Raw genomic sequence first — 27,880 nt, 5'->3', positions numbered from 1 at the left:
AGGATGTGAGGCTGCTAAGTCACATTACACTTTATCTCAACCTCACAACATGCTGGTGGTTTACTGCTTGCCTCAGTAGCTCTAGGAGAGGTAATTGCAGATGTTCTGTTAGGGACAGGCAGAAAGACTGTTACCTCAGTGCAGTACATCCATGTTTCCCATTCCACACCTGCTCTCTTTGCCTTACCCCTGCTTGTCTTTGTTGGCTGCGCTCGCTGCTATGACAACTTGTGACATTCTTGCTTGGGGCATAAACAGTGGAGGACAGGATTTGAAAAATATACATGAATAAAAGGTCAAATCTCTCCCAGGAAAGAATAAAGTTTTCATTTCTTTCAATGCATAGTTATGAAAAGCAAATTAACCTTTGGATGCTTGAGGAATTCATTTTGACAACAGCACAGCTTAAAAATAAACAGGCGCTACTCCAAGCAGTGTGTCCAAAGATGCCCCAGTTTATTCTTCTGCTGATCCAGTCCTTGCCTCTGCAGATCAGAATATATAGTTCTGGCTTATAAAGGTCATGCTGGCATTGCTCATCCAGTACAGCCTAGAGGGGCAGAGGGCACAGCACTGGGTATGGGACTTGCTGGGGCAAAATTCTCCATTTATTTCAATGGGGAAATGGGGGCTGCTTTGTGCTATTAATTTTGTTCATCTTAAATCCACTGCCAGGTTTGAAAGTCTTCTCCTGCAATATTCCGGGGTGGGGTGGGGTGGGAACAAAAAAAGAGAAGAAAATATGTGTGGCAACTCAAAAAGGCAGGTGGTATACCCATTCCTGGCCTAGCTCAGAGACTGTGCCTAGTTAACAGCTGGGTTGTCCCCACTCTCCATCACTACTGACATGATGAAGTAAGGATCCCGGAGTCTCCTGCAGGGACTGCTTCCGTGTTTGACTTTAGACTTAGCACAAAGATTATGGAGACTGACAACAAAGACTTGGCCTTTGAGGATATTGCAACAGGAAAAGCCATTATGACCAGGTGACCCAGTTAGCAAATGCTGTATCATTTAGTGATGTAAATGGTGTAAGTGAACGCAAAATGATATAATTTATGTGCCAAGGAAGGAAGAATGGGTAGTAGCAAGAAAAAAACAGCCGACAGAAGATATTAGATAAAGCAGTCTCCAAGTCCACTTAGGGATGAATTTGACTCCTTGAGACCATTACCATGATGGGAGCAGGATCAGCCTAGTGTGCCTGCATGCCCTTCCTCTGTGAAAATGATTGATCCCTGTTTTCTAAAGTATCCTCTCCTGCTGTAGGTCCAGTGCTTCCTACTGCCATGTAGGGTGACCAGATGTCCTGATTTTATAGGGACAGTCCCGATTTTTGGGTCTTTTTCTTACATAGGCGCCTATTATCCCCACCCCCGTCCCGATTTTTCACACTTGCTGTCTGGTCACCCTGCTGCCATGGGTCCTCTAATCAGACTCCGCCAGCAGATTTTATTCTTGTCCTAGCAGAGCTTCAGCATCTCTCCCTATCCTTCCAGTCACCTTCCTTTGGTTTTGTTTCTCTCTGTTTTGAAACAACTCTGTATTTTTCTTTGGACTTTCAACTAAAATCAATCTGGTGAAATCAATAATTGGGGGGGGGGCAAGCTGGAGGGGGAGAGAGGGGAAGAATAAATAGGGCAGAGTTCGAGCCTAAATTCCAGTGAACTCCTTGAAGAATTGGCTGCCCTGGTTCAAGTTCCTCTAGGTTAATAAAGCCAGATACTTCACATGTGCGGAGTATTTTCTTTCAGTAACCCTCTGAATGACATATTTATTAGGAAGACAAGGTGGGTGGGTAATATCTTTTATATTTATTTATTCATGTTTATTATTATCTAAATTGACCCTACTGGGGCCTTGAACCGGAGACCTCTTTTTCTAAAACCATGAGATGCTAACACTTGAACTAAAGAAGTAAGTCTGCTAGCTGGAAGGAGTAGCAGGCTGATTTTCTGTTATGTGGGCCAGCCATTGGAGGAGGCCAAAGAGTCAGGTTCTCCTAGTATGGGTGTCGTTTTTTTTTTTTTTTTTACAGTGTGAAAGGTGCCTCTCACAACAGATGATCTGATATGATTCTACCCTGAGGCACTTACAAGCTAGTTAGGAACCAACAAAAGTAAATACATTCTTTTGAGTCTATGCGGGTGCTGCCTCCTTTGTGTCATCTTGTGAAGAAAATTCTACGTACCGGGGAGATGTACAGCCTAGTCCGTGGACTAAGGACTTCTCTTTTATTGTATTCTACTACACAGAGGCAAAAGACAGTTTACTGGGAGAAGAGCTCAGATCCCTTAACTCCTTGTCTTGTGCTTTACCCACAAGACTATTCTTCCTGAAGGCAAGGCAAAATCAGGCACCTTGCAAAAGTTTAGCTGTAGCCGTGCGTAATACCAGGCAACCAATAAATTATGTTATGAGCTAAAAATGAATCAAACCAAGTTACTTTTCTATATTTTCTTTCTGCTGTTTGATACATTAGCTTCATACAGGAGGAGGTGGTTCTATACTGCCTAGCAAAAGTATACGAGTGATGCATTATATAAGCCACTAAAGCATTTCATAGTTTACAGTGGAAGAGTGTTCCTGCTCATTACGTGAATGAGAGGAGACTGCTGCACTTCGCATGACATGTATCATTTAGACACATTTAGTTCCAGGACTATTTGGAACAAGGGATGGAGAGAAACTTTAAAAGGTTCCAAGTGACCGAGTGCTCTGGAGTTTTCCAAACCCAATTGTCTAGTGCAAGACCATGCCAGCTTTTAAAGTGCACAAATAGAGAAATATCTCTGGAACACAACGGATTTCTAATTAAATCCTTTGTGTGGAAAAAGAAACAGAAATGGATCTTGGCCAGTCTGTCTGAAACTGGCAGATGTTCCTTAGCTGAAAAGCTATCAAATATAGTTCAGCCAATAATAGTTAACCATACCACTGAAAACGGACAGGAGACATTGGAAGCTGTGATTAGAGGAATTTTACCAAATGTCAAGGCAAAGGACCTCATGTCATTTGAAGCTTTTCATTGAATTAATTTTATATATATAATTTCACATCTTATTTTTCTACATTTTAGAACCTGTCTGTAAGCTAGGTGTTCCAGATTCAGGAAAGAGCTCAGCATTTCAGTGGTCCAACTTTGGTTCAGGGGGGCCAACTTTTGAGGGTCTTTGCTGTTTATTAGAAAATATTTATTTGAATTAGATCTCTTTTGCAAAGCAGCTGTTTAAATGAAAGGGAAAATATCTTTGTGAAATGCTAAGCCACATCTCAAGAAACCCCAAATGCCACCATGTTCTGCAGTTGACTTGAGCTCTTTGTCACACAGCCCAAAGTAACACATTTGAGTCTTGAAGAGCAGATAGCCATGCAGCTGTGTTCAGCAAAACTCGTAAGCCTGTGCTTAACTTTCAGTCCCATTCAAGTCAGTGAGGTTTAAACATGTGCTTAAGTGCTTTGGTGAATTAGGGGTCTTATTGAGGGGCATATCTTCAATCCCACAAAGACTTAACTTTAAGCATTTGAATAGTCCTATTGATTGGTTTGTAGGACCTTACAAAAAATGGTTTGTAGCCTTCATGTCTAATGAGTTGTAGTTATCAGCTGCCAGAGTCTATACCACACTGTGCTGTGATCATGTCAGATCTGTGGATTTGCATCAGTGTAACTAAGATCAGAATCTGGCCAAGCATTTTCCCAGCATCATGAGCCTTTTAAGCAAATATGGCCATTAGACATCTTTGAGCTGTTACAATGTGGCAGGTTTATGTCCTAACCTTTGAAAACCATGAAGCAATTAATGCAAATTCCATTCCCTGTAAACCCTCTGAAAACACTGTTTCTTTCTTTATTTATATTATGCTTCAAGGACAACTTCACACGAGACAACAGATGACACAAAGGAGTCCTGGGCTGTATAAATATAGAATCATTTTATTTTATTTTATTTTGGTTAATAGATACAATACAATTTTCGACTACGTAAGAAAGCGGAGTTTTCAGTGCATACATTCTTCAGCCAGACAGGGACAGGGCACCCAGACATTCCATAGTGATTTGAATAATACCATGGCACTTGCTTAGTTTATTTCCCTTAACTCCATAGTTATTGGGCTTTCCCAGCTTTCATTAACAGCTTTGACAGCTCAAGGTCTAAGGAAAAATGAATTGAATAATAAGGCTGGGCTGGCTCTTGTGAAACAGGATTATCAGGCAGGCAAAGACACTATTTGGTTCCTGCATTCCATGCTAGTCTTTGTGAGTAACCATATCTTTTAAGGCATCATATTTGGTTGGCATGCCAGTGAGCTCTTGCAGTTCAGCCAGGAACTGGGACTTTTTGTCCTTCTACACAATATGGAAACAACACTTGATACAAACAAACCAGAGCAGAGGTCGAACAAGGGAAATTCATACCTCTCCTCCTGTTTTCTCCCTCCAATTAATTTTAAGAAGAAGGCCCTATGTTTGAGCTCAGAATTGCATCATCTCCTACAGATCCAGTGCTTTGTAGCATCGTATCTTGTTATGGACATTTTGCTGATGATATTTCATCAGAGACGTTTTATTCCATGGGATTGCCCAGGTGGGACTTGGGAGCTAGAAACCATTGATCAAGACCACACCCTTGTAATTGTATTAAAAGCAGATAACACTTCCCAGGCGAGATGGGACATGACAAGACAGTGCCACTGCTGAAGATGAAATGTTATTGAGAAGATTTATGTTTTAAGCTTTTGACTAGCTGGTTACAGAGTAAAGTGCCAGTGAACATTCTCCACAATAAATAGGAGGCAGAGAAGAAGTGATAAAGTGCCATGGCCTTTTGAAGGACTCCAGAAAACTGCCCAACAAAGTTGCAAGAAAGAGCAGTGTTCACATTAGAGAGAGATCCAAACTGTAGAGTTTGGAGACATTTAGATTTGGATCTCAATACAGATCCAAATTTAACAGGATTTAATGTCCTCATTTGAGCCTACTACAGAGTAAGGCCTGAGACATGAGATTTTCATTTTGATTGGAGGTACCCTAGCACTCAGGGCAGGGGGAGATGGATCCAGTGTCTGAGTTTGGGCCACCCATCTAGTTAAGATAAAGTGAAAGAGGCAAAGAGTGATCAAACTGTCTGAAAGAGACAGGGGAGACAGATAGTCTTCAGCTATAAATTCACCAAATTTTAGCTTGCTGGAGAAGCTCGGTATTTAAATACCCAGAAGAGAAGAAATATATTTTGTTCAGGGAGATGCTACATGGACAGTTTCTGATAGAGATAAAAAAGTCACAGTCCCCAACTCTAGCCAATGTAGGAAGTCTTAGGATGGGAAAAGGTTAAAGTTAAAGGTGAAAAAAAAAAAGACCTGTTTAGATGATCTAGTCAATCCCCAGCAAGTACAGGATACCTGAGCAATATCAGACTGAAACCAGTTGTACATTTGATCTTAGCCAAAAGGCAGAGAAGAAGCTAGTGGGAGAAGCCAGGAGGGAGGCTAAACATGATCTGAACTTTCCATGGAATTAAGTGTTAAGATAAATGGAGAGTAAGGAAAAAGGGGAATATAGATGTCAAGAAACACCAAAATAATTAGATGGGTCTGGACCACAATCAGGTACCTAATCTTTGGCCTCTTATCTGGCCCCAGGGTTCATCGGGGAGATTCTTGCCCCTGAATGCTCAGAGTCCCTTTGCCTGATACTTTGGGGTTGCTAGGGAAAAACAGAAGGGGAAAGCACCATAAAAAGCCCAGCAGGTTTGCACTGGTTAATAACAGTTGTCGTTAAACTGAATCAGATTAGAAAGGCAGGCGGCCAACTGCCCTCTGGAGTCAAACAGGAATCCCTGAGAAGTCTGAAAAATCAAACATTACATCACTTAGCAATTTGTCCTCCTCTCTTCCTCCTATCAGTAGATCAGCCTCGGAGTTAGACTAGAAGCTGTGAAAATCCCTCCCCTTTACCTTGAGCTGCACAGCTGATACCTGCAGGAGTGTTACAAGCCCACCAGATTCCTCCCAATCCCTGTTTTCTAACTGAAGCTACGTAACAAAGGGAATAAAGGAGAGCCAAAGATGCTAACAGCCAGAAGGAGAATCACTGTAAACTGGAAATGGGAGGGTACTGTTAACCGAGCCTGGCCCGCAAGCATTAGTGAAATGTTTAGTAAAGATACTTAACTCCGTTACATCAGGGGATCTCCGTCTTTCTCTTGACTAAAATGTTACAGACATATCATATAGAGGAATTGCTATATTTGCCTCTACTGGGTAAACTATATACACCAATGTAAGGAAAGAACAATAATTAAATTAAGGGAAGAGAGGAAAGGACAAACAAAATATTAGTAAATAAAATACAAGACACATACGTGAATAATACTTGTCAGGTAATAGTTCAGCTGGTTGCATTTACCGTGAAAAAGAAAAAGAAACTTCCACTCAAATAAAAGTTGGAAACACATTTGTCCAAATCTTGGTCATTTGCAGTTTTGTTCAGGACACTTCTTAAGTGCGTTGAGGCTGACATAAAGGAACCAAACCCTCCCACCCACAGACAGGGATTAAGGGATTGTTGTCCTGTTTCTGATGAACTGGGCATCAGGCATGGCTAGCTCTAGATGCCTTCTGATCCTTGAATCACAAAGAGGTCCTCAGTTTTTAGAGGCTCCATCATGGAACCAGTGATTAAAATGGGTATAATTTTGCAGATCTCATGGAGAGTGCACAGGCCTGCATTTCTGTGTTCTCATGTGACATAAAAACAACTGTGATGGATGTTGGCTAAAAGCCATAATAAGACTCTAGATGCAGTACCCCCGTAAATAAAAGCACTCCCTTGGTTCCACTTAGAACACAACCCCTGCATCACTTTGGTTTCATAAAAGCCTCTGCAAATTGTGTTCTGAAGAAAGGTGATGTGAAAAGATGCTGAGTTTTCTTGGAAGCAGTTAATTAGCACAGCAGTGTTTCCAATTTTATTTTAGAAATGGAGAGCACATTTATATACTTGCAACTGTTATTTTTTTCCCTAGGCCTCCTTATATTTAGATTTTGCAAGCAAAAGTTTTTTACACACTGTAATTTTCACAAGTTTAAGAGCAAGGTACAACAGCAAAAACTGTCTCACATTGACACTGTTAATGCTAGACCCAGCAGAGTTATATATTGGAGACATTTTTTTCCATTTCTCTTGCGAATAAATTATCTGCAAACCAAGTGCTTTATTATTTGACCAGCTCTATAGATGGTCAATTTAATGTTCACTGAACAACTGATCAAAAGAGCTTTTTGTCACTCTTTAGATAAATTATTCCCCCAATCAGTTTCTCTCATTATTTGACCAGCTCTAGTTAACACATAGTTACTACAATACAAAGAAGTGCAAAAATGACAATAAAGCAATTACAGACCACAACTTCCCAGCAGGTCAAATAGGAACAAGGGGCTTACTAGAGACTCATCTTTGTGAATTACTGCAAATCCGTTTTTTCAAATGGGAGCCTGCATGCTTTTTCCAGACTAATTCAGGAACTAAAGAGAACTGGGATTACAATCTGAGGATCCCCCCATTTCAAATGTTTTACCATTCACAGTTAAGAGGGTGCTGGGCTTGGGATTTTTTTATTTGTTTTCCCCTGTGATAATACCTGAGTCTTCTTTCATGCTTATTTCAATGTTATCAGGTCTACCTAGTAATTTGAAAATGATTCTAATGTTCTGAGAGTGTTTGGTCTGTTTTCATTATGCTGGAGGAGTTAGGGAAAGATGATTACATTGTTTGCCAGGTGCCTTTTCTTCTTTCGGTTTGTGATCATTTAAAAAGATCTGTCCTCTGAAGGAAAGAGGTAATTGCTAGTTCCAGACCTAGGAAGGGACTGGAGGGCTTTCCTAGGCCTTGGAAAAATCCCCAGGGAGAAAATTAATGTAAAGCTCCCTTTCCCAGGTTATAATTTAGGAGGTTACAGGCTTGACTGTCAATGAGCATCTTTCTCAGCCTTGCTTTAGACTTGAGATCCTAGTTGCTTTACTCCTGCCTAAATCTGTAATGTCAGCTGAGATTACTTCACAGTGCATTAAATTACAAGGATTACTTGCTTACTTGTGAGGTTGCTGAAAGGAGGACATGGGTGTGCATGCTGGCAAACCTACAACCCCCCTGCTGCACATAGCATGTGGGGGGTGAGGGGCAGGTCACTTTGAATTTCTCAGCTATGTAGATCCGGGATCCAGCCAGGCCTGGATAAGCAGACTGTGAAAAGTTTTCATTTACCGCTTAGGGCATTACACACCACACTAGCAAGGTGGTGAGGCTGCATGGGCCCCAGCAGTATGAACCTAAATGTCAGATTGCTCCTGGTGTGGTATAGGTTGGTATTCCAAAAATCAAACTGTGTTTGGCATCAGCAGTGGAATCTAGGGGAAGTGCTTTCTTTAAAGATGTGTCCAGAAGCTAAACAGAAAAATTGTGTTAAAGTGTTTGTGTCCCAGTGGTATATGGCCTGCATTGAGTGCACACAAACACAGGAAAATTTATTTATCTAAATTTATAAAGTCCCTATCCAAAGACCTAGGGTGCCGAACAATCATTATAAAATAGTGCACTAAAATAAATTGTTGTTCCCACAAAGGAAAAACCTGGGGAAATAGATGAGCTCTGTAGTGTGCCCAGAATGCAACCAAATCCAGGTTTTCTACAGGTACTCAGAGTGCCCATGCTCTGTGTATGTTGTATGGTTTCAAGGATGGATCCCAGAAGATGTACAAACACCATTAGAATACCAACCATAAGCAAAACAATTTGGATATTTCAAATACATTTTGGGAGGGACAAGGAGATCCCCATGTTTTTAAAATAATGTATGGTTTCAAAATCCACATATCAGTGTTTGGGGCTGCAGTTCTTAACTGCTCCCCGACAGCATCTGAGCGTATAATCCTTGCAGGGTCTACGTGTGGCCAGCAGAATCAATACTGTTTCCACACCTGACTTGATTTGACCCTCAGTGACTTGTATGGAATGAGCAAAAAGGGATTGACATACCTTGCACGTCTGCAATTGCCACTGAACAGTCCCCGTGTGGGGAGTAAGGAGTGGGGGTACTTTTGGGCTGCAGCTCCTATTTTTGATTCTGGTCTGTTAACTAGATAAGCTGAAATATACCTTTAAGGTAGCTGCTCTTTAAGGGTTTCCATTCATATCAAGGATATTGTCAGTTTCCTTCTCCTCTTTTTACCCTAGTCCTTTTAAAGAGCCTGTACAAATGATGGAGGCATGTGAGAATCCAGCATTGTTGAAAGAGGTGCAAAGATGGAACTGGGCTGATTACACTGGAGGGGCAGAATAGTGGATGACGGAGTTGTAGTCGGGCGGTGGGCTGTGGCATTCCAGGTTTGGATCCATGGGCAGAAGGACTGAGTCTTCCAGTGTGAAGTCCATGGTGTCCTCATCAGTCTGTACTGCTGGCTGGTATTTCACAATCTCATGCTCTGATAACATGGATTCTTTGCTCTTGCTGACAGCTCTCTGCCTGTTTAAAACAAAGACAAACAATTCAGACCCTTTTCTTATAAAGCTTTGCTCTTATCTGTCATTGGCCTAGTATCTGTCGTTCCAGGATCTCAAAATGCATTACTGAACTGACCCTCACAGCACCCCTGTCAGACATGTAACTGTTATCCCCATTTTACAGATGGGGGGACTGAGTTTGTGTCTTGCTCAAGGTTGCTCAGAGATTCAATAGCAGAGTCGGGAATAATGTCTAGGAGTCCTTATACCCTGTCTCTTTCACTCACCATGAGCCACCCTGCAAGGTACTGTATGTATCTTGGTTATAAATGCTCCTGTCATTGTTCTGACATCAGGTCAGGGAATGTGACATTTTGAAAGCAGAATCATGAGCTATGGTTTTTCTTTAAGTACAGTAAAAACTGGGATTAATGAATAATCTATGACACGCTTTGATTTATAATAATGTGGAGAGCACGAGTGCACTTTACATACTTTGTAACCCTTTAAAACTACAGAACAGTCTTTCAGCTAAATTGCATGATGCCCAAACTGGTACCCTGCAGTTGGTGCTATTCAAGAGACCCCGTTTTGATTCCCAGCTGCCTTCTTTTATTCTAGAGCAGTGGTTCTCAACCTATTTACCATTGTGGGCCGCATATGGGCTCAAAATGTGTTATGTGGGCGGTATTCAATACTACCTGTATGGCCCTGAGGATGTCACCTGGGGTCTGTGCTGATTGGGCTGCAAGTGGCCCCCGGGCCACAGGTTGAGAACCACTGCTCTAGGTGATGGTGTGGGGAAATAAACAATTTATGCCGCTAAATAGCAACCCCTATTGGTAGAACTAGGAGAACTCCAAAGGGAGTGTGGACCAGTCTTCATTAGATGCCATCACATGGTGGCTTTGAAGAGAGACTCACTTGAACCCAAAAAGGGTAATTATATGCAACCTCAGGAATAATATTTTGCTCATCTATAGCACCTTCCACCCGAGGAATTCAAAGCATCTTTGTGGAGGAGATTTGGATAATTCAGAGATGATGGTAATAAAGATCCAGATCTGGAAGTGGTTCTCTGAACTTGTCCACTGTTGTTAGGACTATATAACTAACTGATCTGAATCTCTTTGCAATAATCCATAATTGCAAACTGATTCTGATCGCGGCATTGCTCGTGCCTCACTTCAAAATGACTCCTGAACATGCTAGGGAGAGTTTAAAATGAACCAATTATATAATGCTCAGACAGTAGGACAACACATATCACGCGTACAGGTAAATAGCTACTTTCTAATGGCCTTGAAACAGAAACAGTCTTCAGGAGAGATTTGACTATTTGTTATTATTTTATATATATTGCAGTAGTGCAGAGTGAACCCGGTCATATTCCCAGATCCCGTAAGTGCTAGATACTGTACAAACACAGAACAAGAAGAAAGTCCCTGGCCCAAGGATCTTATAATCCAAGTATAAGAGACGGGCCAACAGATACATACAACAAACAGAGGGAGTGCAAAGAAACTATGAGATAAAACTGGTCAGTATGAAAAGCTCTAGTCACTGCACACCAGCTGTTTAATCACTGGTGCATGTTTTTGTAGGCATCGTGGTGGAGGAAAATATTGACCGCAGCATCATGAGTCAGCCTACCTCACACCCAGCACTCCTTCCCATTTGTAAACAGAGTATGGCTGATTGAGGATGGAGGTGTGACCCTGCTTTATAGAATCATAGAAATATAGGGCTGGAAGGGACGTGAAGAGGTTGAGGCAGGATTAAGTCAACATAGACCATCCCTGACAGGTGTTTGTCCAACCTGTTCTTAAAAACCTCCAATGATGGGGCTTCTACAACTTCCCTTGCAAGCCTATTCCAGAATTTAACTATTCTAGTTAGAAAGTTTTTCCTAATACCTAACCTAAATCTCCCCTGCTGCAGATTAAGCCCATTACTTCTTGACCTACCTTCAGTGAACATAGAGAATAACTGATGACTATTCCCTTTATAACAACCCTTAACATATTTGGAGACTGTTATCAGGTCCCCCTCTGTCTTCTTTTCTTAAGATTAAACATGCCGACTTTTTTAACCTTTCCTCACAGGTCAGGTTTCCTAAGTCTTTTATAATTTTTGTTCCTCTCCTCTGGACTCGTTCCAATTTGTCCACATCTTTCTTAAAGTGTGGCACCCAGAATGGGACAAAGTACTCCAGCTGAGGCCTCACCAGTGCCAGGTAGAGTAGAACAATTACTGCCTGTCTCACATACGATTTTCCTGTTAGTACACCCCAGAATTATATTAGCCTTTTTCACAATTGCATCACCTTGTTGGCTCACATTCAACCTTTTCTGCAGTTGAGCAGATTTTCCCACTGTTTTCCCTCTTAAGTGTTTATGTTCTGGAACACTTGGTTGAAAAACAAACCAGCAGGAGACTCAGTTGGTCCAATGATTAGGTCACTAGTGAAGGACTTAGGAGACCTGGATTCAAGTCCCTGTTGTGCCCAACACTTTCAGTGTGACCTCGAAATGGAGATAATTGTACTTCCATGCTTCACAGGTTAAATTCATTAAAACTTGTAAGGTCTGTTCATGTACTATGGTAATCAGGACTATTTAAATATCTAAGATAGCTAGACCCAGCCCAGACTTAACAAGGAGGTTGCTGCTGGGGACAACACACTCATAATATTCCTATTTTTCATTTTCTGTTGTCCTCATTCTTCCTGCGTGTTTGTCGCCCTCTGTCTCTGGTTTCAGTACAGAGGGGAAAATGTCTTTTTCTCCAGAAAGGGAGCTAATATCTCTCAATAAATTATGATACGATAACCTTAGAATCTGGTCTCTTGCCTTGGAATCCTGAGCCTGTCCAGGAACTGAAGTTCGCTGTGAGCTACATGTGTCACCAGCCTGGCTAGTAGAATCAGTATTGGTGTTTTCATTGTCAATGTTAATTGTTCTGGAGAAGTGCAGGCAGGCATGTCTTGTATATTGTATTGGCTCAGGTAATGTATCGGCTTGCGTGTATGTGCACCAGCCAGTTTATAATGGTCACTTTTGAGTCATTCAGTCCTGTAATGCTCCGTTGTTTGGTGAGTTTGTGTGTGTGTTGGATGATACTTTGAATATGCCAATCTATGAAGGGATTCATTCTAAGCCAGTAGCACTTCAGATGTTGAGCCAAATTCAGCCATCATGTGAACAGGTGCACCTCCCTTCGACTTCAATGGGAGATGCACCATTTTACTGCAGGGTCTATCTTGGTCTGATGTGGTTGTCCTCCCCGAAATGTCAGTACATCCTGCTCAAACTCAAGACAGGAAAATGAACCCACGATTCCTGCATGGTGATGCAGAGATCTAACCACTAGGATGCTTCTTGCATCTCTTCAATAAACTCCAATCCTGAGACTTCCAGGGTAAAGAGAAGTAAACTGTGCAGACAAACTCTGCTGTGCTGGCCTCTTAGATCTGGACTAGGAGTTGAACCCAAATTCCTTGCATGGCAATGCAGATCATTACTCACTAGGTTGCCGCTCATGGCTGAAATAAGCTATAACCCTGAGAGTTCCAGCAATGTGACAGTCTTTTATTATCAAAATCTAAATTCTCTTCTTTCTCATTGTCCAGAGGAAAACACCAGTGGGAATTTCTTCAAAATGCCATATGCTTGCCAGCTTTTCCATCCCCTCTCTTTAGATAGATTCTCCCTCTGGAATAAGCGGCAGAACTGTCTCTCTGCTCTACTGTTTATTTATGTACTTTTCTTTTATTACGTAGCCCTGTTGACTCTTGTCAGCTGACTCCACAGACATTCTGGCTTTTAATTTCCAGGTATTAAAGTTGTCAATGGAGACAAGGAGAAGCATGAAAGTATCTGTTTAACTTGGCCCCCGGCCTGTGTGCCTTGGAGTGCCAGATAAAAGAAATTTTATTAGGGTTTAGTTTGGCCACACAATGAGAAACTTTCAGACCCTTGCTGGCTTCCACCAAGTGTTCTCCTTGTGTTTCTGTCCCATCTACAGCAGGGGACTGCATCTGGGAATGGCTCTATCTGTCACCTAAATCACACTGATGTTTGAAGAGAGACTTAAACAGTGACATTTAATATTCGCTCCCAAGCCAGAGAAATGATGAGTTTGATCTGAAGTGAGTTCTGTGATTAACCATCTATGGCAAATTGAAATGCAATTAACTTTCAAAAATGTTCCTTTCATGCAAAATGCATGTCCTAAATTAAAACAATCCAGAGGTCTTTACATTTTACCTTTTAATGCTCTAGAATGAAATGTCAGTAAATATAGTCTTTTCTTGCTCAGCAGGAGGGAAATGTACATATGCTTGGAATATATATCGTAGTGGTAGGCTGCAGCTTCCTTGTTCTGACTGTCCTTGAAATCTCATTTGCTACATAGAAACTGCCACATTGGATCAGACAGTTGGTCCATCTAGTCTGGCATCCTGCCTCCAGTAGTGGCCAGTACCCATTGCTTCAGAGGAAAGCAAAACCCCTCTTATAATTATGCTCCGAGTCAATTGTGCAATGTTGCATAGGAGGGAAAAATCCTTCCTGAGCCACACAGGTGAATAGTTTAAGGCCCAAAGCATGATGAGATTTAATTACCCATAGCATTACGTAGCTACAAATGTTAATAATGGTTCATACAATGAGCTAATCCTGTTAAAATTCAGCCACAGTATTTACCTCCGTGAATTCCACAGGTTGACCTTTAGGTTGGCTGCCTAAAGAAGTATTTTCCTTTATTGATTCTGCCTTCACTAACCTTTACTTTTAAATGACCTCTTCTCCTATGAAAGGAGAGAGTAGAAAGAAAGGACTGGTTAGTTTTCACTATGCCCTTCATAATGCTGAATATCTCAATCAAGTCCAATGGGGAGGACTGTGTGGGGAGGGTGAGTTCCACCTAAAATACATTTTGAAATTGGCCCAAGACAGTAACATCTTATACAGGGACCAATGCAAAAATTCTTGAATTTGTTACATTTTGAGAAGGGTGGTGGTGGAATCTGAACATTGCCATTTCCACACTCAAAACACGAAAAGTGCCACTTTTCTCAGGTGCAAGTTTGTATTCAGTGCTAGTTGGGGAAATGCCTGTTTCACACCCACATGATACACTTGTGAGACTGTGCCTAACTCACATTACACACTCAGTTCTGGGCTCCTCTGCACCAGGAAGATGGCTACAAACTGGAGAGGTTTAAGTGTAGAGCAACAAAAATGATTAAGGCACTGGAGGAACTAACTTATGAAGGAAGATTAGAAGAAAGCAAATATATAGCTTGGCTAACCAGTGACTCATGGGGACATGCTAATCATGCCTTCAGGCTTTCTTTCTACAGTGCCCATACCCTGGTGCCTAAACCCTCTTTGTAAATTGTAAATACCCACAGAGGGAGTTGATAGGTTTGGACCAAGTGTGTATAATTAAGGGCCTGTCTACTCTATTAGTAGAAACTTGTCAGAGGACCATACTACGAAACACTTGTGTCCTGTCCCAATTACAATATAGTTAAAATTTGTAGAGAGGATGGGAACTTAACAGGGTTAATACTAGGTCATATGACTTGACAAAAGACTTGGACAAGTCCAGGTTAGCTTGATAATGTGACATGGTTAAAATATGGTTAGGTCCCTCCACACTACAGATTTTTACTGTATTCTACCTGGGTCTCCTGGCATGGTGAAGACGGGCCTTGAAAGTAATGGGATGCAACCAAGCAAAGGAAAGTTTAAGTTGAATATTAGGAAATGTTTCCCAATGGTGAATGTATTAGGTTGGGCAGGGAGGCGGGGGAGGCTGTGCAGACTATACCATAGGGGACAATCTTGCACTAGCTACAGGGAAGTGGACTAAATGACTGAATAGGTCTCTTCCATCTCACTCTTCTGTGAACCATTGATTCTGGTTTGAAGGTAAAGAACAATTAAAACACCCCAAGAACTGGAAGCTCATTACTGGGGCTGTTTATTTTTCTGTAAGAGGGAGCCAGTTTCTAATGGCTCCGAGCTCAGTGAGGAATGCATGAGTGATGACTGGAAGAGTATTTCTTAGGGGCAGGAGAAAACAGAGCTCTAAATAATTGAGGACTCCCCAGGCTTGAGGTAGAACACTCATTCCCAGTGCTGTGGAGCTGTTCATGTTGCTCTACCCAAGCACCTAGTCTTAACCAGGTAAGCCTCTGTGGCCCTTAAAAATCCTGGATGTGATCAGAGGTCTTGTTTAAGGAAAGACAGGCAACTGAGCTGTGCAGCGGCAAGTCCACCAATTTATGCCTGATGCTTACATCTTGTAATAATAATAAGTGAACTGTGGAGCCTCCTGATAGCTTTTACAGGGACTTAAGGAGACACTTTTCTGGAGTAATAGTAAGAATTATTTCATTGAAAAAATACCAGAGGCCTTAATCACTAGGGTTGTTTTTTCTCTAATAGTTGTGAGTCTCGTTCAGAATTTGCTTCGATGAATGAGTGAGCGCTGTGCAGTAGAAATCCAATACTGCTTTCCCTCTGGCAGGATCAGTATCTCACTGGTCAAGTGGCGGAGAAATTTGAAGGGTTACAGTCAAAAATTCATGCTTTTGAAACAATCATAAGGTACCTATCTATAGGCTGGACAATAACCAAATGGAAAACAAAGCTAAAAGGAAGCCACAAGAGGACCAATTCACCACTGGAATAAGTGACAGCAGCTGTTTTGGCATCAGTGGAGTTGTGCCTGATTATGCCAGTGATGAATTTGGCCCAACCATCTCAAATATATAGCCAACTTAAATGAAAGGCTCTGGCACAGGCTCCCCCACACCCAAGATGGTCCATTCCCACTGAATACAAGGAATAGAGGGCTGAGAGGCAGTGCAGCATACCATAATGAGCACAGGAACCAAGAATATCTTAGTTTTAGGGACTCTTGCCACTGCATCACTGTGTGACCTTGGACAAGTTACTTAAGCCAAAATTTTCACTGATTCTGAGTGGTGCAAATTTTGGATAGTCCCAGTTTGGGTCATTGTGCTAGGTGCTGTACAAACATAGAGATAGGTGTAGTCGCTACCCCCAAAACATATGTACGAGTAACAAAAAAAAAAGTCTTCAGCTGTAATCACATACATCAGCCTGGAGCAACCTTATCTCTCACCTCTATTCACCAGAAAACAGGGTGTGGCACTAGGAATTCTGACCGACCCTTCGGAGCCACTTTCTCTGGGTGAGCAGTGGCCGCAGAGCAGGGAAGATCCCAGGGCCGCATATGAAAGCCTTCACTGTGCAGCTGTCTCTCTAAGGCTATGCCTACACTGTAAGCGACAGCTGTGATGCCCCCAGGTCAGGAAGCCATACTCGAGGAGAGCTAGCCTGAGTATAGATAGTAGTGTAGCCATGGTAGCGTGGGTGAGAGCAGTGGAGTCTTAGCCATGCCGACTCTGTACCCGCAGGGCTCGGGAGGGTTTGTCCTCGGTCCAGCTAAGCTGTGCTGCCGTCGTCTGTACTACCAAGGCTACACGACTATTCATACTCAACCGAGCTCTCCTGGAGCTAGTGTGACTACGGCCACGTGAGCTGGGAATCACAGCCCTAGCTTGTAGTGTAGATGTGGCCTAAGGGTCGCCATTTCCTACGCTCTTTCCCCGGACACATCATATCTGAACAGGAACGCCAGACGCTGCCAAGCGCGATTGTTTGGTCTGAACCCTGTGCACCGAGATTGCCTAAGACCAGCTCAGGCAAAGGCACAGCCCTCAGCGACAGGAGCTGGATGCTGCGTCTCGGAGCCTGCAGCACATCAGCTGAGACCCAGTCAGGTGGGGTCAGCGTGCTCAGCCAAGATTAGCCTGACTAATTGTTTCAGAGCAACCGAGCGTCATTAGATCAGACAATAAAAACCCCAAACAAACCCCATACCCAAGCAAAAGCCAAGCCTGCTATAGATCTTAATAATAACTTGATTAAAGAGTCTCCAGGAGGATTTTAAAGCAGTGCTTGGTGCTGGCATATTAATGTTACAAGATGAAACCTGACACTCTATCCTCATCCTTATGTCCCACACTTCCTCGAATGTTGATTTAGATGTAGTCCCTCTTTTGCTCTCATAAAGCCAACGTAAAATGCTTCTGACTTCAGAAATAGTTATTACTTGTCTAACAGGATTCCCAGGCCCAACGTATCAGCCTCAGCCTCAGTAAACTCTTGACACCAGCTACCAAAGTAGTGTTGCCAACTTTTCAACTTGACAGAGCAAGCAAATGCAAGACAAATAAACAGTGAGATTTCGGCAAAAAATAATAAACGCAGCCACCCTGGTTTAGAAAACATGCTAAGCCTTTGAAAGATTTTGGGTAAGAAGAGGATGACTGTTTGAAATGGGTCCAGGGTAAATGTTTTTGATAGAGAGAGATACACAATTAACAAGGGTGACATTATCTCCCCCACTAAACTAACACTCTTCTCTAACCTCTCCAAGCCATTTGGAGAATATTACAAGTGCTTCTCAGGGATGTTTTTCATGTTACGGGCGTGTAGGATCAAGGGATGACTTGTCCTGAAATGAAAGGATGCCAAGACCTTCCATAATTAATATCTAAATGAACATACCGCTTGGGCCACAGAGATTCTGCAAGATAGTTTAAAAAAAGAGTCTGGCAAAGGGAACTTCTCAGCTGGGGTGAACTTCGAATGTTGAATGGAAAAACAGGCCAAGGACAAACACTCCTCTGTCCGCCATGAGATTGCTGGAGTCCTGAAAATGAGGTGGGTATGGATGCTGCTTGCTGCAGGCCTTGGCTCTAGATTAGATTAGATTTCTATTCAAATGCCCATGTGTGGACTGGCTGGCACAGGAAGTACCTGGTCTACAGTTACAAATGGAATACCAAAAAAAGATCTGGATTTAGAAGACCAGATATCCAGCTGGGGATATTTAATTGGTGCATATATTAAATGAAGTCAGTGGAATTAAACCAATTGACACTAACTCAGGATCTGGTCCAGTGTCCAGTTCAGAAGTTTTATTTGAGGCTTGAACCTCTACAGAGCTGGGCTGGAAATCTCACAAGAATAAATTCACTTCTGGGGTTTCTAATGTGTTTGCTTCTGAATGGCAATGCCATTAGAGAGCAGCCTGGCGTGTGGGAATTTGGTGCTTCTGATGTCTGCTGAAAACCTGAAGGGGCAGGAAAGAAAAATCCACCAGCTACTCATCTGAACACTTCTGAATCTCATAAACAAAAAAGTTTCATTCAAACATGATTCTAAAAAAATGGGCAAATATCATCAGGGGAGGGAGGGTTTTATTTGAATCAGTGCATCCACCCCTTGTGTGCATGTAGACACAGAACTTTGTGAGGATGCCTGCTGTCCCTTTTTAGGTACAATATTGGATCCTTAATTCTCCCGCAGAATGAATTCTGCTGAACACACTGAGTTCCTTTCCTGCAGGACAAGCGGAATTTGAAAGCTTACATCAGTTCTGCAAGGATAACATGAGCCTGCTCCGTAACTTTTATCACATATCACAGACTGAGTCTACTCCTCCGAACGATAACTGGGACTTCATGGAGCTGAAGTGTGAAAAGCCAAGGCAAGCTTCCGTCATCCTTCCTCTCTGTCTGTCTGTCAGGAGCAAGTCAGTAGTCCCTTTCAAGTACTGACCATTGCGCTCTGACTGTGCACACTCTGAAATGAGCCTGCTAACACTATACAGAAGCAGTGCAAGCTTCTCCCGATATACCACACCTCACAAAGAAGGTCAACTGTGTTCTGTGGGGAATTGTAGAAAATACCATTGTGGACAAGCTGTGTTGAATTTAATAGGGAGAAGCCAAGTCAATAGGGTTCTATCTGTCTTAGATACTACAGTATAGGTCTTACAGAAAACTCCAAGCAGTTTGGTTGAAATTCATCGTCAATTCCTAACTAACTGAACAGAGAATGAGATCCTTGCCACAGATTCTTTTGAAGAACTCTGTAGCAGAGATACTATTCTCTATTAGATTCTGTAGGCTGACTCCAAAAACCTATATAAGGGTTAATATTTTCTATCAGACTTTTTTTATAAGAGTGGAGATGGAAAAGACCTGTTCAGTCCCCCAGGCGTGCTCCCCCCCCACAATGCCTGATTGTTCTTTGCAGGGAGATGCAGAGCTAGAAGCCAAAGGCTGTTTGCTTTCTGAAAAATACCAATTCTAGTGTGATTGGTTTTAATGGCCTTTGCTATGGGTGGACAAACACCCCCTGTTCCCCGTTGGCCCAATCCCTACGTGGAACCCAAATCTGCAAAGACTGATCGATAGGCTCCTGATAGTAGCAGACGGGAGAGTGAGAGGGTGTTGGGGACTTGAGTGGGAGACCGTGGGAAGAGGGAAGGACAGGACGAGGGGATTGTCATGGAGAAGGAAGTCTGGAGATCTTGGTTCTGAAACACATACAAGCCTTTTAGTGCTTATCCCAATTTTCTCATTTTTTCATCACTAGTGTTCTGGAAAGATCCATCTCATCCTTTACGTCTGCAGTAGGCTGACATATGTCTGGTAGGCACTGACATATTTATAAGGGCTTTTCCTCTGCTTGTCTCTGGTACTATAAAGTTTGGCTAGTTCTCGAAATTGTCCCACCCGTAAATAGGAACATTAGAAAGAGGCAGGGAAACGTTAACATACTCTTAATATATTCACTATCCTTATACTCCCATATTATGCTTGCCACTTGCACCACATTTGTGGCTCTTAGGGGTTAGACCCTGAAATAAACCAACTTTATTTGAAAGCCTGACCCCTCTTTGAATATGATGATTCAGAAGCATGAGGCAGCTTCTCCTTTGGAAAAAGAGTTAATTTGATTAGTGGCGCATCCTGTGCTGAGGTTGATGAAATTGGTTTTCGAGCTTCATCAGACGAATTAATGTTCACGCTGTGTGCAGGGAAACACATGTATGAAAGCCCCGCTAGAGGAACAGCGTTCTTTTCAGAAAAACTGGTACCTCTTTTCTCTATGCTGTGACCAAAACTGAACTGCGCCTCTCCAGTTTGAACTGTATTAACCATCCTCTTTCTGTTGTAATCCTGAAGCCCCGAGCTGCTGGCGCTGCAGGCTAAGCGTTCCATTTGGAATCAGAAGCTTTTTTTTTTTTTCTTTTACAAGCTTTTCTGGACAGGACACTGGCTCCAAAGAAATGTTCCCAAAGTACTCACGCTAGAGCCATAATCCCATAAGGCCAGGAGCGGATTTCCAGCCTCTTCAGGCTTTTCATCTCATCCGATGTCAGCACCATCCCGCTATCCGACTCGCTCTCCTGTACAGTGAAAGGAACGGGACATCAGTAACATGGTAACTGCAAAGGACAGCACTGCAGCTCTGCCGCATTCACAGCAAGGGGGGAAAAGCGTGATGGAGAATTTGTACTGGGCAGCAATGAAAGCCACCGGAGAAGGAAGAGCAAAGGGGCCAGTTCAAACACCAAGGTCCAGCTGGAGTCTATCCTTCTCTCACTTACTCTTCTGAAGCATTTTTTTGTGCTGTGTTAGGGGCCAGACTCTCAGTCCTGCAGGCTGAATTCCCTCATTTGTCCACAGAGCAGGTGAAGCCCAGGCAGGAGCAGTGCCAGGTTTCCTCATCCCCGGAGAGGCCACCCCTAGGTGGGGTTGAGGCTCCAAGGCTAGTTCAGTTACTGGCCCCTCAGGCACTGACTGCCAACAAGGAAGCCATTTGTAGAGGTGATTCTTTTTTTTTTTTGCTTTAGGTACACACTAGTGTACTAGGAGCTGGAGTGAGACCTACCAACACATTCCACACACAGCACCAAAGAGTCTTCACATGGGCATTTGCCAAGCTGGGTTGGACTCAAATCAACAACCTACAGCACTAACGCTCTGTATTATGGCCCCCAGTCAGCAAAAGCACTGGCGCACGTATTTTAAAAGCTCACCTCTATACAGCAAAGCACTTAACAACACACACAACTTTCAGCTCTTCCATAACGCCCACTGATTTTGAAGTTAAGTTCATGTTTGTGTGCTTTGCTAAATTGGGGCCTATGTTATCATTCCGCTTAGCCATCTGGGCCCCTTGGTACTTTTTGTTTGGCCTTTGAAAATTTGCCTTGTTTTTATGGAGTTAAAAATGTTATTGATCAGTTTTAAAACGGCCATAAAATGCAATGATATGCCCAGGGCTCAAATAATGTATACAGACGGAAAGACATTAATAGTGAGGGAAGATTGTGTCAAATAAAAAAAGCAAACATAACTGTTGATTCTTCTTTCCTATTTTGGCTTTCTGGTATTTTAAAGAGAAATTCTACGTACACATATCACAAGAAGAAGCTTTTTGCCATTTTAAACTTGAAATCTGTTATTAAACATGATGTAGGAGTACCTTCTAGATTGTGGAGCTGAAATCTGAATGAAGGTTTATAAAGTGCACATCCATTTATAGGTCTCCTGAGATAAACGCTATCTTAAATACCTTCTAGAATTGCTCTCCCTATTAGAAACACTTCTTACTGAACTAAAGAAACTGTAAGTGTGGTACCAGATTAGACCACACAAACTCCTTGCAAGGAGTATGGCACAGTAAACATATCTTGCAGGGCTCCTTCTTTGTACTCAAGTGGACAAAAAAAATCTTTCATCTGTCCTGCGGAGTTGTGAAGTTTAGGTCTAAAAGATAAAGTGGTGTTAAAATAAAAGGGAGGGGGCTCTGATTCAAAAGCTATGATTGTTAATTATTATTCATTTTTATTATCTGCACTAAGCTTATGCCTAGAGGCCATGAATAGGGCCAGTTTGCCAGTGCGCTAGGTTCTGCATAAATTGACAGGTAGACATGGTCCCTGTTCCAAATAACTATAAAAATTTTAAAAATTTTAAATGAAAACAGGTGGGGTTTTGGGGGGGGGGGAGAAATTCTTTACAACTTAAATACTCCCCTTCAGTTCTGAAAAGTGGCACCAACAGCAGCTGTGCTGTGCACCTGAACCAAAAAGGGAAACTAACTAGAAATGGGAATGAACCTGTGATCAGTCTGCCGTCTGAGGAAGTGGGAAAGTGAACAAGTGGCATTCAGAGTGAACAGAAAATCAGACTGTTCTCGGGGGGTAGTAACACAAGTCAGAAAACGTGATTGTTTTTATTTTTTTAAATTTATGGGGTGAAATCCCAGCCCCACTGAAATAAGTGGCAAGGATTTCACCCCAGGTTTATATTTTAACAATAAGTGACCCCATAATTTATTTCTCAACCACATATTTATCTGAATTGCCGCTTTCATAGTATCTTTAAATAACTACAAGAAAACGAATAAAAAAACTACAAGTCACGAGCACTAATGCAGGACAGATGTGGTTGTGCACTTTGAACTATTTGAAATACTGACCTAATCAGTATTAATTCCTTTGGCATTTAATGTGCGGGCACTAATCCTTGTGCACTCAGTAGTAAAGCGGATGACACAAGGGCTATACGTATCTAAGATACCCACTGCAATACCACTTTAATTCTGCCATTATTTTAATGTCACCCTCTGTCCTATATGTAGGCAATATATTACCACCAAATATGTACTGATTTGAGACATGCCCCTCATGATGAGGTCTTTGGAAAAGGGATGCAGATGCAGGCCGTTGGTCACCTATTTGTGATAGCTGTCTGTCCAGTGAAAGTACTTGTGTGATACAGAGAGACAGATCTGTAGAGGGAGCTCACAGGAATTCTTATCCTACAGATCCCTAAGATTGTGGAATAGGGATGGAGGTCTAGAAACTGAATATGGCAAAGGAATAGGAAATAACAGGCAACAGTTCTGCACTGGCAAGAGGGTGGACTAAAGATCTGCTTTCTAGGATCAACTGTAGATGGACACCTCACCTTTCCCAGGAGAGTATATATTCCTCAGTTGGAGAAGAAACTCCCTGCACAGGGGACCATGCAGACTGGGGAGAGCAAGCGAGCGTGAGAGCACTCCCTGCCTGGGAGGAGAGCATATGGGCCATAGGAAGAGACAAAAATGTGTGCATCCTCCCTGACCTTTACTTGCTCCACAGCCTGTGGGTGCTCACCCTCTCCCTCAGCCAGATGTTCACCTGAAGGCTTATTGCTGTGGAGTTTTTGAGCAGACAGGGGTTGCCCCATGGTGTCCCAGTGGCTCTGGCTCTAAGGCAGGAAGCATGGGGAGAGATTATACTGAAGTTCACAGGGAGCTGAACTACAAAAGAAGCTCTTGAGTTATTTTATATGGACGGAGAAGAGAGACAACTAGGTGCTTTGTGACCCCAGAAGAGGCCACGTGAAGTTCCTGGCACTGAGCAGAGCTGGAGTAATCATGCTTTTAGCCTCCATGTGAATTGCTCCATGAAACAAAGTTCAGGATCCCCTTTGCCCTCCTGGATCCGGGGCCAAATTCCCATTGGGGTTTCTGTCCCCTCTCCCAGAATGAAGCACACACATGCTCCAGAAACTCTTTCAGTCCCTGATGACAGCAGGCCTGCAAACCTGCTGGAAGGGGACGTGTTCACCTCGCTTACCTCATTCATTACTTTCTGCTTCTCCACTGGCACCTCATCAAATGTCTTCACACTCAGCGGTCTCTTCTTACTGTTATTACTGAAAAGGAGAAGGGTGAGAGATCAGCACACAATCATCAGCCTTGGCTGGGATGATTTAGTTGGTGTTGGTCCTGCTTTGAGCAGGGGGTTGGACTAGATGACTTCCTGAGGTTCCTTCCAACCCTGATATTCTATGGTTCTATGAACCATTCATGATGACCCTGTAACTTTCCTTCTTTCCCAAGTGGCTGCTGACCTGGCTCTGTAGCTCAAACAATATCCCTGACCCGAAGTGAGGTTCCTTCTTCAGATTTTCTTCTACATCTTGTAACCAGTTAGTAGGGCTCCGACAAGCAGCATCCATATATGAATTATAAAATGAGACCCCCCACCCTGGAGCTGCTGACAAAATCCACACTATCAGGACTTCAGATAAAAAGGGACAGTGACATGGACAACCCATAGTATTTTAAATTATACTGGATTCTGGATTCTCTTGGCCTACCAGGGGAAAGTCATATGGCCATACACCACCATCATTAGCAGACATCACAAAGGACAGGACAGGGATATATATATGTCCCCTCCCTTTCCTGATACTTCCCTTTCTATACGGATGGCAGACCATGGTCAATGCTGGTGGGAGCGCAAGCTGCACCACCTTAAGTGCTATAGCAGTTGCGGTGTACACTTCCACTGCATCCAGCAAGGCATGCCAGCTGCCTGCCTCCTCCACACACAGAATGCAGCGCCTGTCCGAGCCAGTCTGCGTCCCATAGGACAGTGGCTTCTAAAGCCGCTAGCCAATCCCGAGAGTTTATTAAATACAAAACACTGAAAACCAGTTAAAGAGCCAATTAGACCTAATATTTATTAAAGCAAAATGAGAGCAGGGCCAGAACTGGAAGCTTTGCAAAGTGTTATTATAACTCCCCGAAACCTTGGTGGTTCAGATAAAAGAGAGGCTGGATCCAACTATCCCTAGCTTTGTTTCTGAAAAACCCAATGTCCAGCTTCCTTGGCCCATCTTTAGACAGGACCAAAGTTTAAGGCACAGAGGGAAACTCACTGACACTCAAAGCAAACCCCTCTTCCCCAGAAAAGTGTTCAAAGCCAACTGATACAAGCATGGGGGGGACTGAAACTGAAATCACAGGAGTGGGAGCTTCAGGGAGGATGGTCCATCTAAAACACATGGGATTGAAAGCCTGCCCTAAAGGCAGCCAATGTGGCAAATCACTTTGGGGAAGGGGCAGGGGTCGGCAACATGTCTTTAGATGGACACAAGTGTCCATCCATGGTAAAATTTTTGAGGTCCGTGGGGGGCGCTCACCTCGGGTGGCTCCCCATCCCTGCTGTTGCTGGTGGAGGCGCGGCCAGGTGGCTCTACACGCTGCCACTTCCCCTCCTCCCCCATGAGCGCTGACTCTGCGGCTCCCAGCCCATTGGCCAGAAACCACGGCCAATGGGAGCTGCGGGGCCGGTGCCTGCAGACGGGGCAGCGTGCAGAGCTTCCTGGCCATGCCTCTGTATGAGCCTGAGGGGGGTCATGCCGCTCCTTCCGGGAGCTGCTTGAGGTAAGCGCCACCTGGAGCCTGTACCCCTGAGCCCCCCTCCCGGGCCCCAACACTCTGCCCCAGCCCTGATCCCCTTCCTGCCCTCTGAACCCCTCGATCCCAGCCCACAGCACCCTCCTGCATCCCAAAAACCCTCATCCCCAGCCCCACCCCAAAGCCTGCACTCCCAGCTAGAGCCCTCACCCCCCCCACACCCGAACCCCCTGCCCCAGCCCAGAGCCCCCTCCCACACTCTGAACCCTCATCCCCGGCCCCACACCACAGCTTGCACCCCCAGCCTGAACTCTCACCCCCTTGCATCCCACCCCCCTGCTCCAGCCTGGAGCCCCCTCCCGCACCCTGAACCCCTCATTTCTGGCCCTACCCCAGAACCTGCACCCTCAGCCCAGAGCCTGTACCTCCTCCCACACCCAACCCCCTGTCTCAGCCCGGAGCCCTCTCCCATCCCCCGCCAATGTCCGTCACTAAGTCCAGTAATTTTGTCAAGTGTCTGTTGTGCAGCATGGTGGTGCTGACCCCTGGGAAAGGGTTTCATAAGCAAGAGCCCTCAACCAGGGAAGGCCCTGCCCCTAGCCTAGTGCTGACTGAACCCAGGAACCATAAGCAGACCTGTTCCACTCCACCATAAATGCTGGTAGGCAGAGAAGACAACACATATGCCAAACTGTGGTGATCCATGCACTTACCTGCAGGCTTAAACTACTTTCCAGCTTTGACTTTCTTAATTGTCTAGAGTCTTAACTTGAAACCAAAGTAAGAAAGCAGTGTCCGTACCCTATTCCCAATGCACTCCAGCGATTAATGCAATTGCTCAAGTTTTCTTCCACTGGGCAGGTCTTTGGATTAGATTCTCCATCAGGGCATAATGTGATGTTCAGTGGAATATAGTCTTTACCATCCTAAATAATTAACAGAAGAAAGAGAAAACCAGTCAGGAAGTCAGTTATTCTTCCTGATGTCCTGGACATTATTGGCTATCAAGCTCTACTGGAACTATTTTCTGAGCAGGGCTCTGCACTACGAAAGCCATGTGGCTATTTGTTTTATTTTTGATTATTTCTTTAAGGCAGTCACGAAGTTCTTTGCAATACACTAAATCCAGCGTTAAGGGCTTTGCTCAACATTCACTATCCTCTTATCTTTCCACAAGGCAAATCTTTCATTTTGGGGAGATCCACTACGAAGAATGGATGAAAATTCCAGTGCTGGTTGCTCTTTGTGTAGATCCTCCCTTGGAGGCATCTGAGCACTAGCGTTGCTTCATCAATCATGGCAGCAAAGTGCAAGACCTCCAGGTGCCCTCGCATTCTAGGCCATCTTTTTCAAGCTTCTTCCCTCATAGCAACAACAGCTCTGCCTATGGTGCTAATGCGTCTGCTAGGAAAAGTAAACTTTTTGAGCATGCAGCAACATTGGTGATCTCTGGCTTGGGGGACACCAAGATGTTCACATCCATTAGAAAGCAGCTGGCTTTCCAGGGATCCCCTGTTGCATCCTGGACAAACCTTCAGCCGATTATTTCCTACGAGTATTATTTATTATTATGCCCCAATCAGCCTCAGTTAAGTTGGGCACTCAAAAAAGAACTAGATAAGTTCATAGAGGAGAGGTCCATCAATGGCTATTAGCCAGGATGGGCAGGGATGGTGTCCCTAGACTCTGTTTGCCAGAAGCTGGGAATGGGTGACAGGGGATGGATCACTTGATGATTACCTGTTCTGTTCATTCCCTCTGGGGCACCTGGCATTGGCCACTGTCGGAAGACAGGATACTGGGCCAGATGGACCTTTGGGCTGACCCAGTATGGCCGTTCTTATGTTCTTATAGGCTCTCTCAGTTAGGCATGCAACTACATTTTCAATGTCTTGGCATCTTTGGTGATTTCCATGGGCTCAGTGTAATGGGACTCAAAACACCCAAATCCATGTTAAAGCCCCATGTTTATGTGTGGGAAAGGAGAGACCCAGACCCAGACCGCATGTGTGGCTATCACAGAGCTGGGAATTTGAAATGAGTAATGCCTATTTATAGCCTATGAGCTTCTGTTCAAATTGAGCAGTTGCAGCTAATGACAGCCATTCCTTATTATTGCAGCCTTAAACCACTTTATTTCCTGTGCTTTCATTACAGCAGTTGCCACTGCATCCTTAATATAATTCAGCACCTACCTAAGTAAGCTATGAATTCTCAGCAGCAAGTGCTAATTATTACAATTATCTGTAGAAGTGGCTCCTTGTCTTCTTAAA

At 43.6% G+C, this 27,880-nt stretch overlaps 1 protein-coding gene across 3 annotated transcripts in view; it reads right to left on the bottom strand.

The window, feature by feature from the left end:
• Window positions 1–3,915: 3,915 nt before the first annotated feature.
• The window catches only part of LOC102930345 (vascular endothelial growth factor receptor kdr-like), a 187,886-nt gene continuing 163,921 nt past the window's right edge, over window positions 3,916–27,880 (bottom strand). For 2 of the 3 annotated variants that reach the window (XM_043521684.1, XM_037908678.2), the window contains exons 27-30: window positions 26,409–26,533; window positions 24,037–24,115; window positions 20,708–20,808; window positions 3,916–9,523 (exon numbers count right to left, since the gene is read on the bottom strand). In XM_043521684.1, coding sequence (XP_043377619.1) covers window positions 9,319–9,523; window positions 20,708–20,808; window positions 24,037–24,115; window positions 26,409–26,533 — 510 coding nt within the window. In that variant the 3' untranslated portion in view covers window positions 3,916–9,318. The remainder of the gene's footprint in view (window positions 9,524–20,707; window positions 20,809–24,036; window positions 24,116–26,408; window positions 26,534–27,880) is intronic. The other variant, XR_006283537.1, reaches the window with a different exon arrangement.

This window comes from Chelonia mydas, chromosome 9, assembly GCF_015237465.2.
Source record: "Chelonia mydas isolate rCheMyd1 chromosome 9, rCheMyd1.pri.v2, whole genome shotgun sequence".
NCBI classification, from domain to species: Eukaryota; Metazoa; Chordata; order Testudines; family Cheloniidae; genus Chelonia; species Chelonia mydas.
The sequence above is the reverse complement of the archived record's forward strand: the minus strand, read 5'-3'. Positions and strand labels throughout refer to the sequence as shown.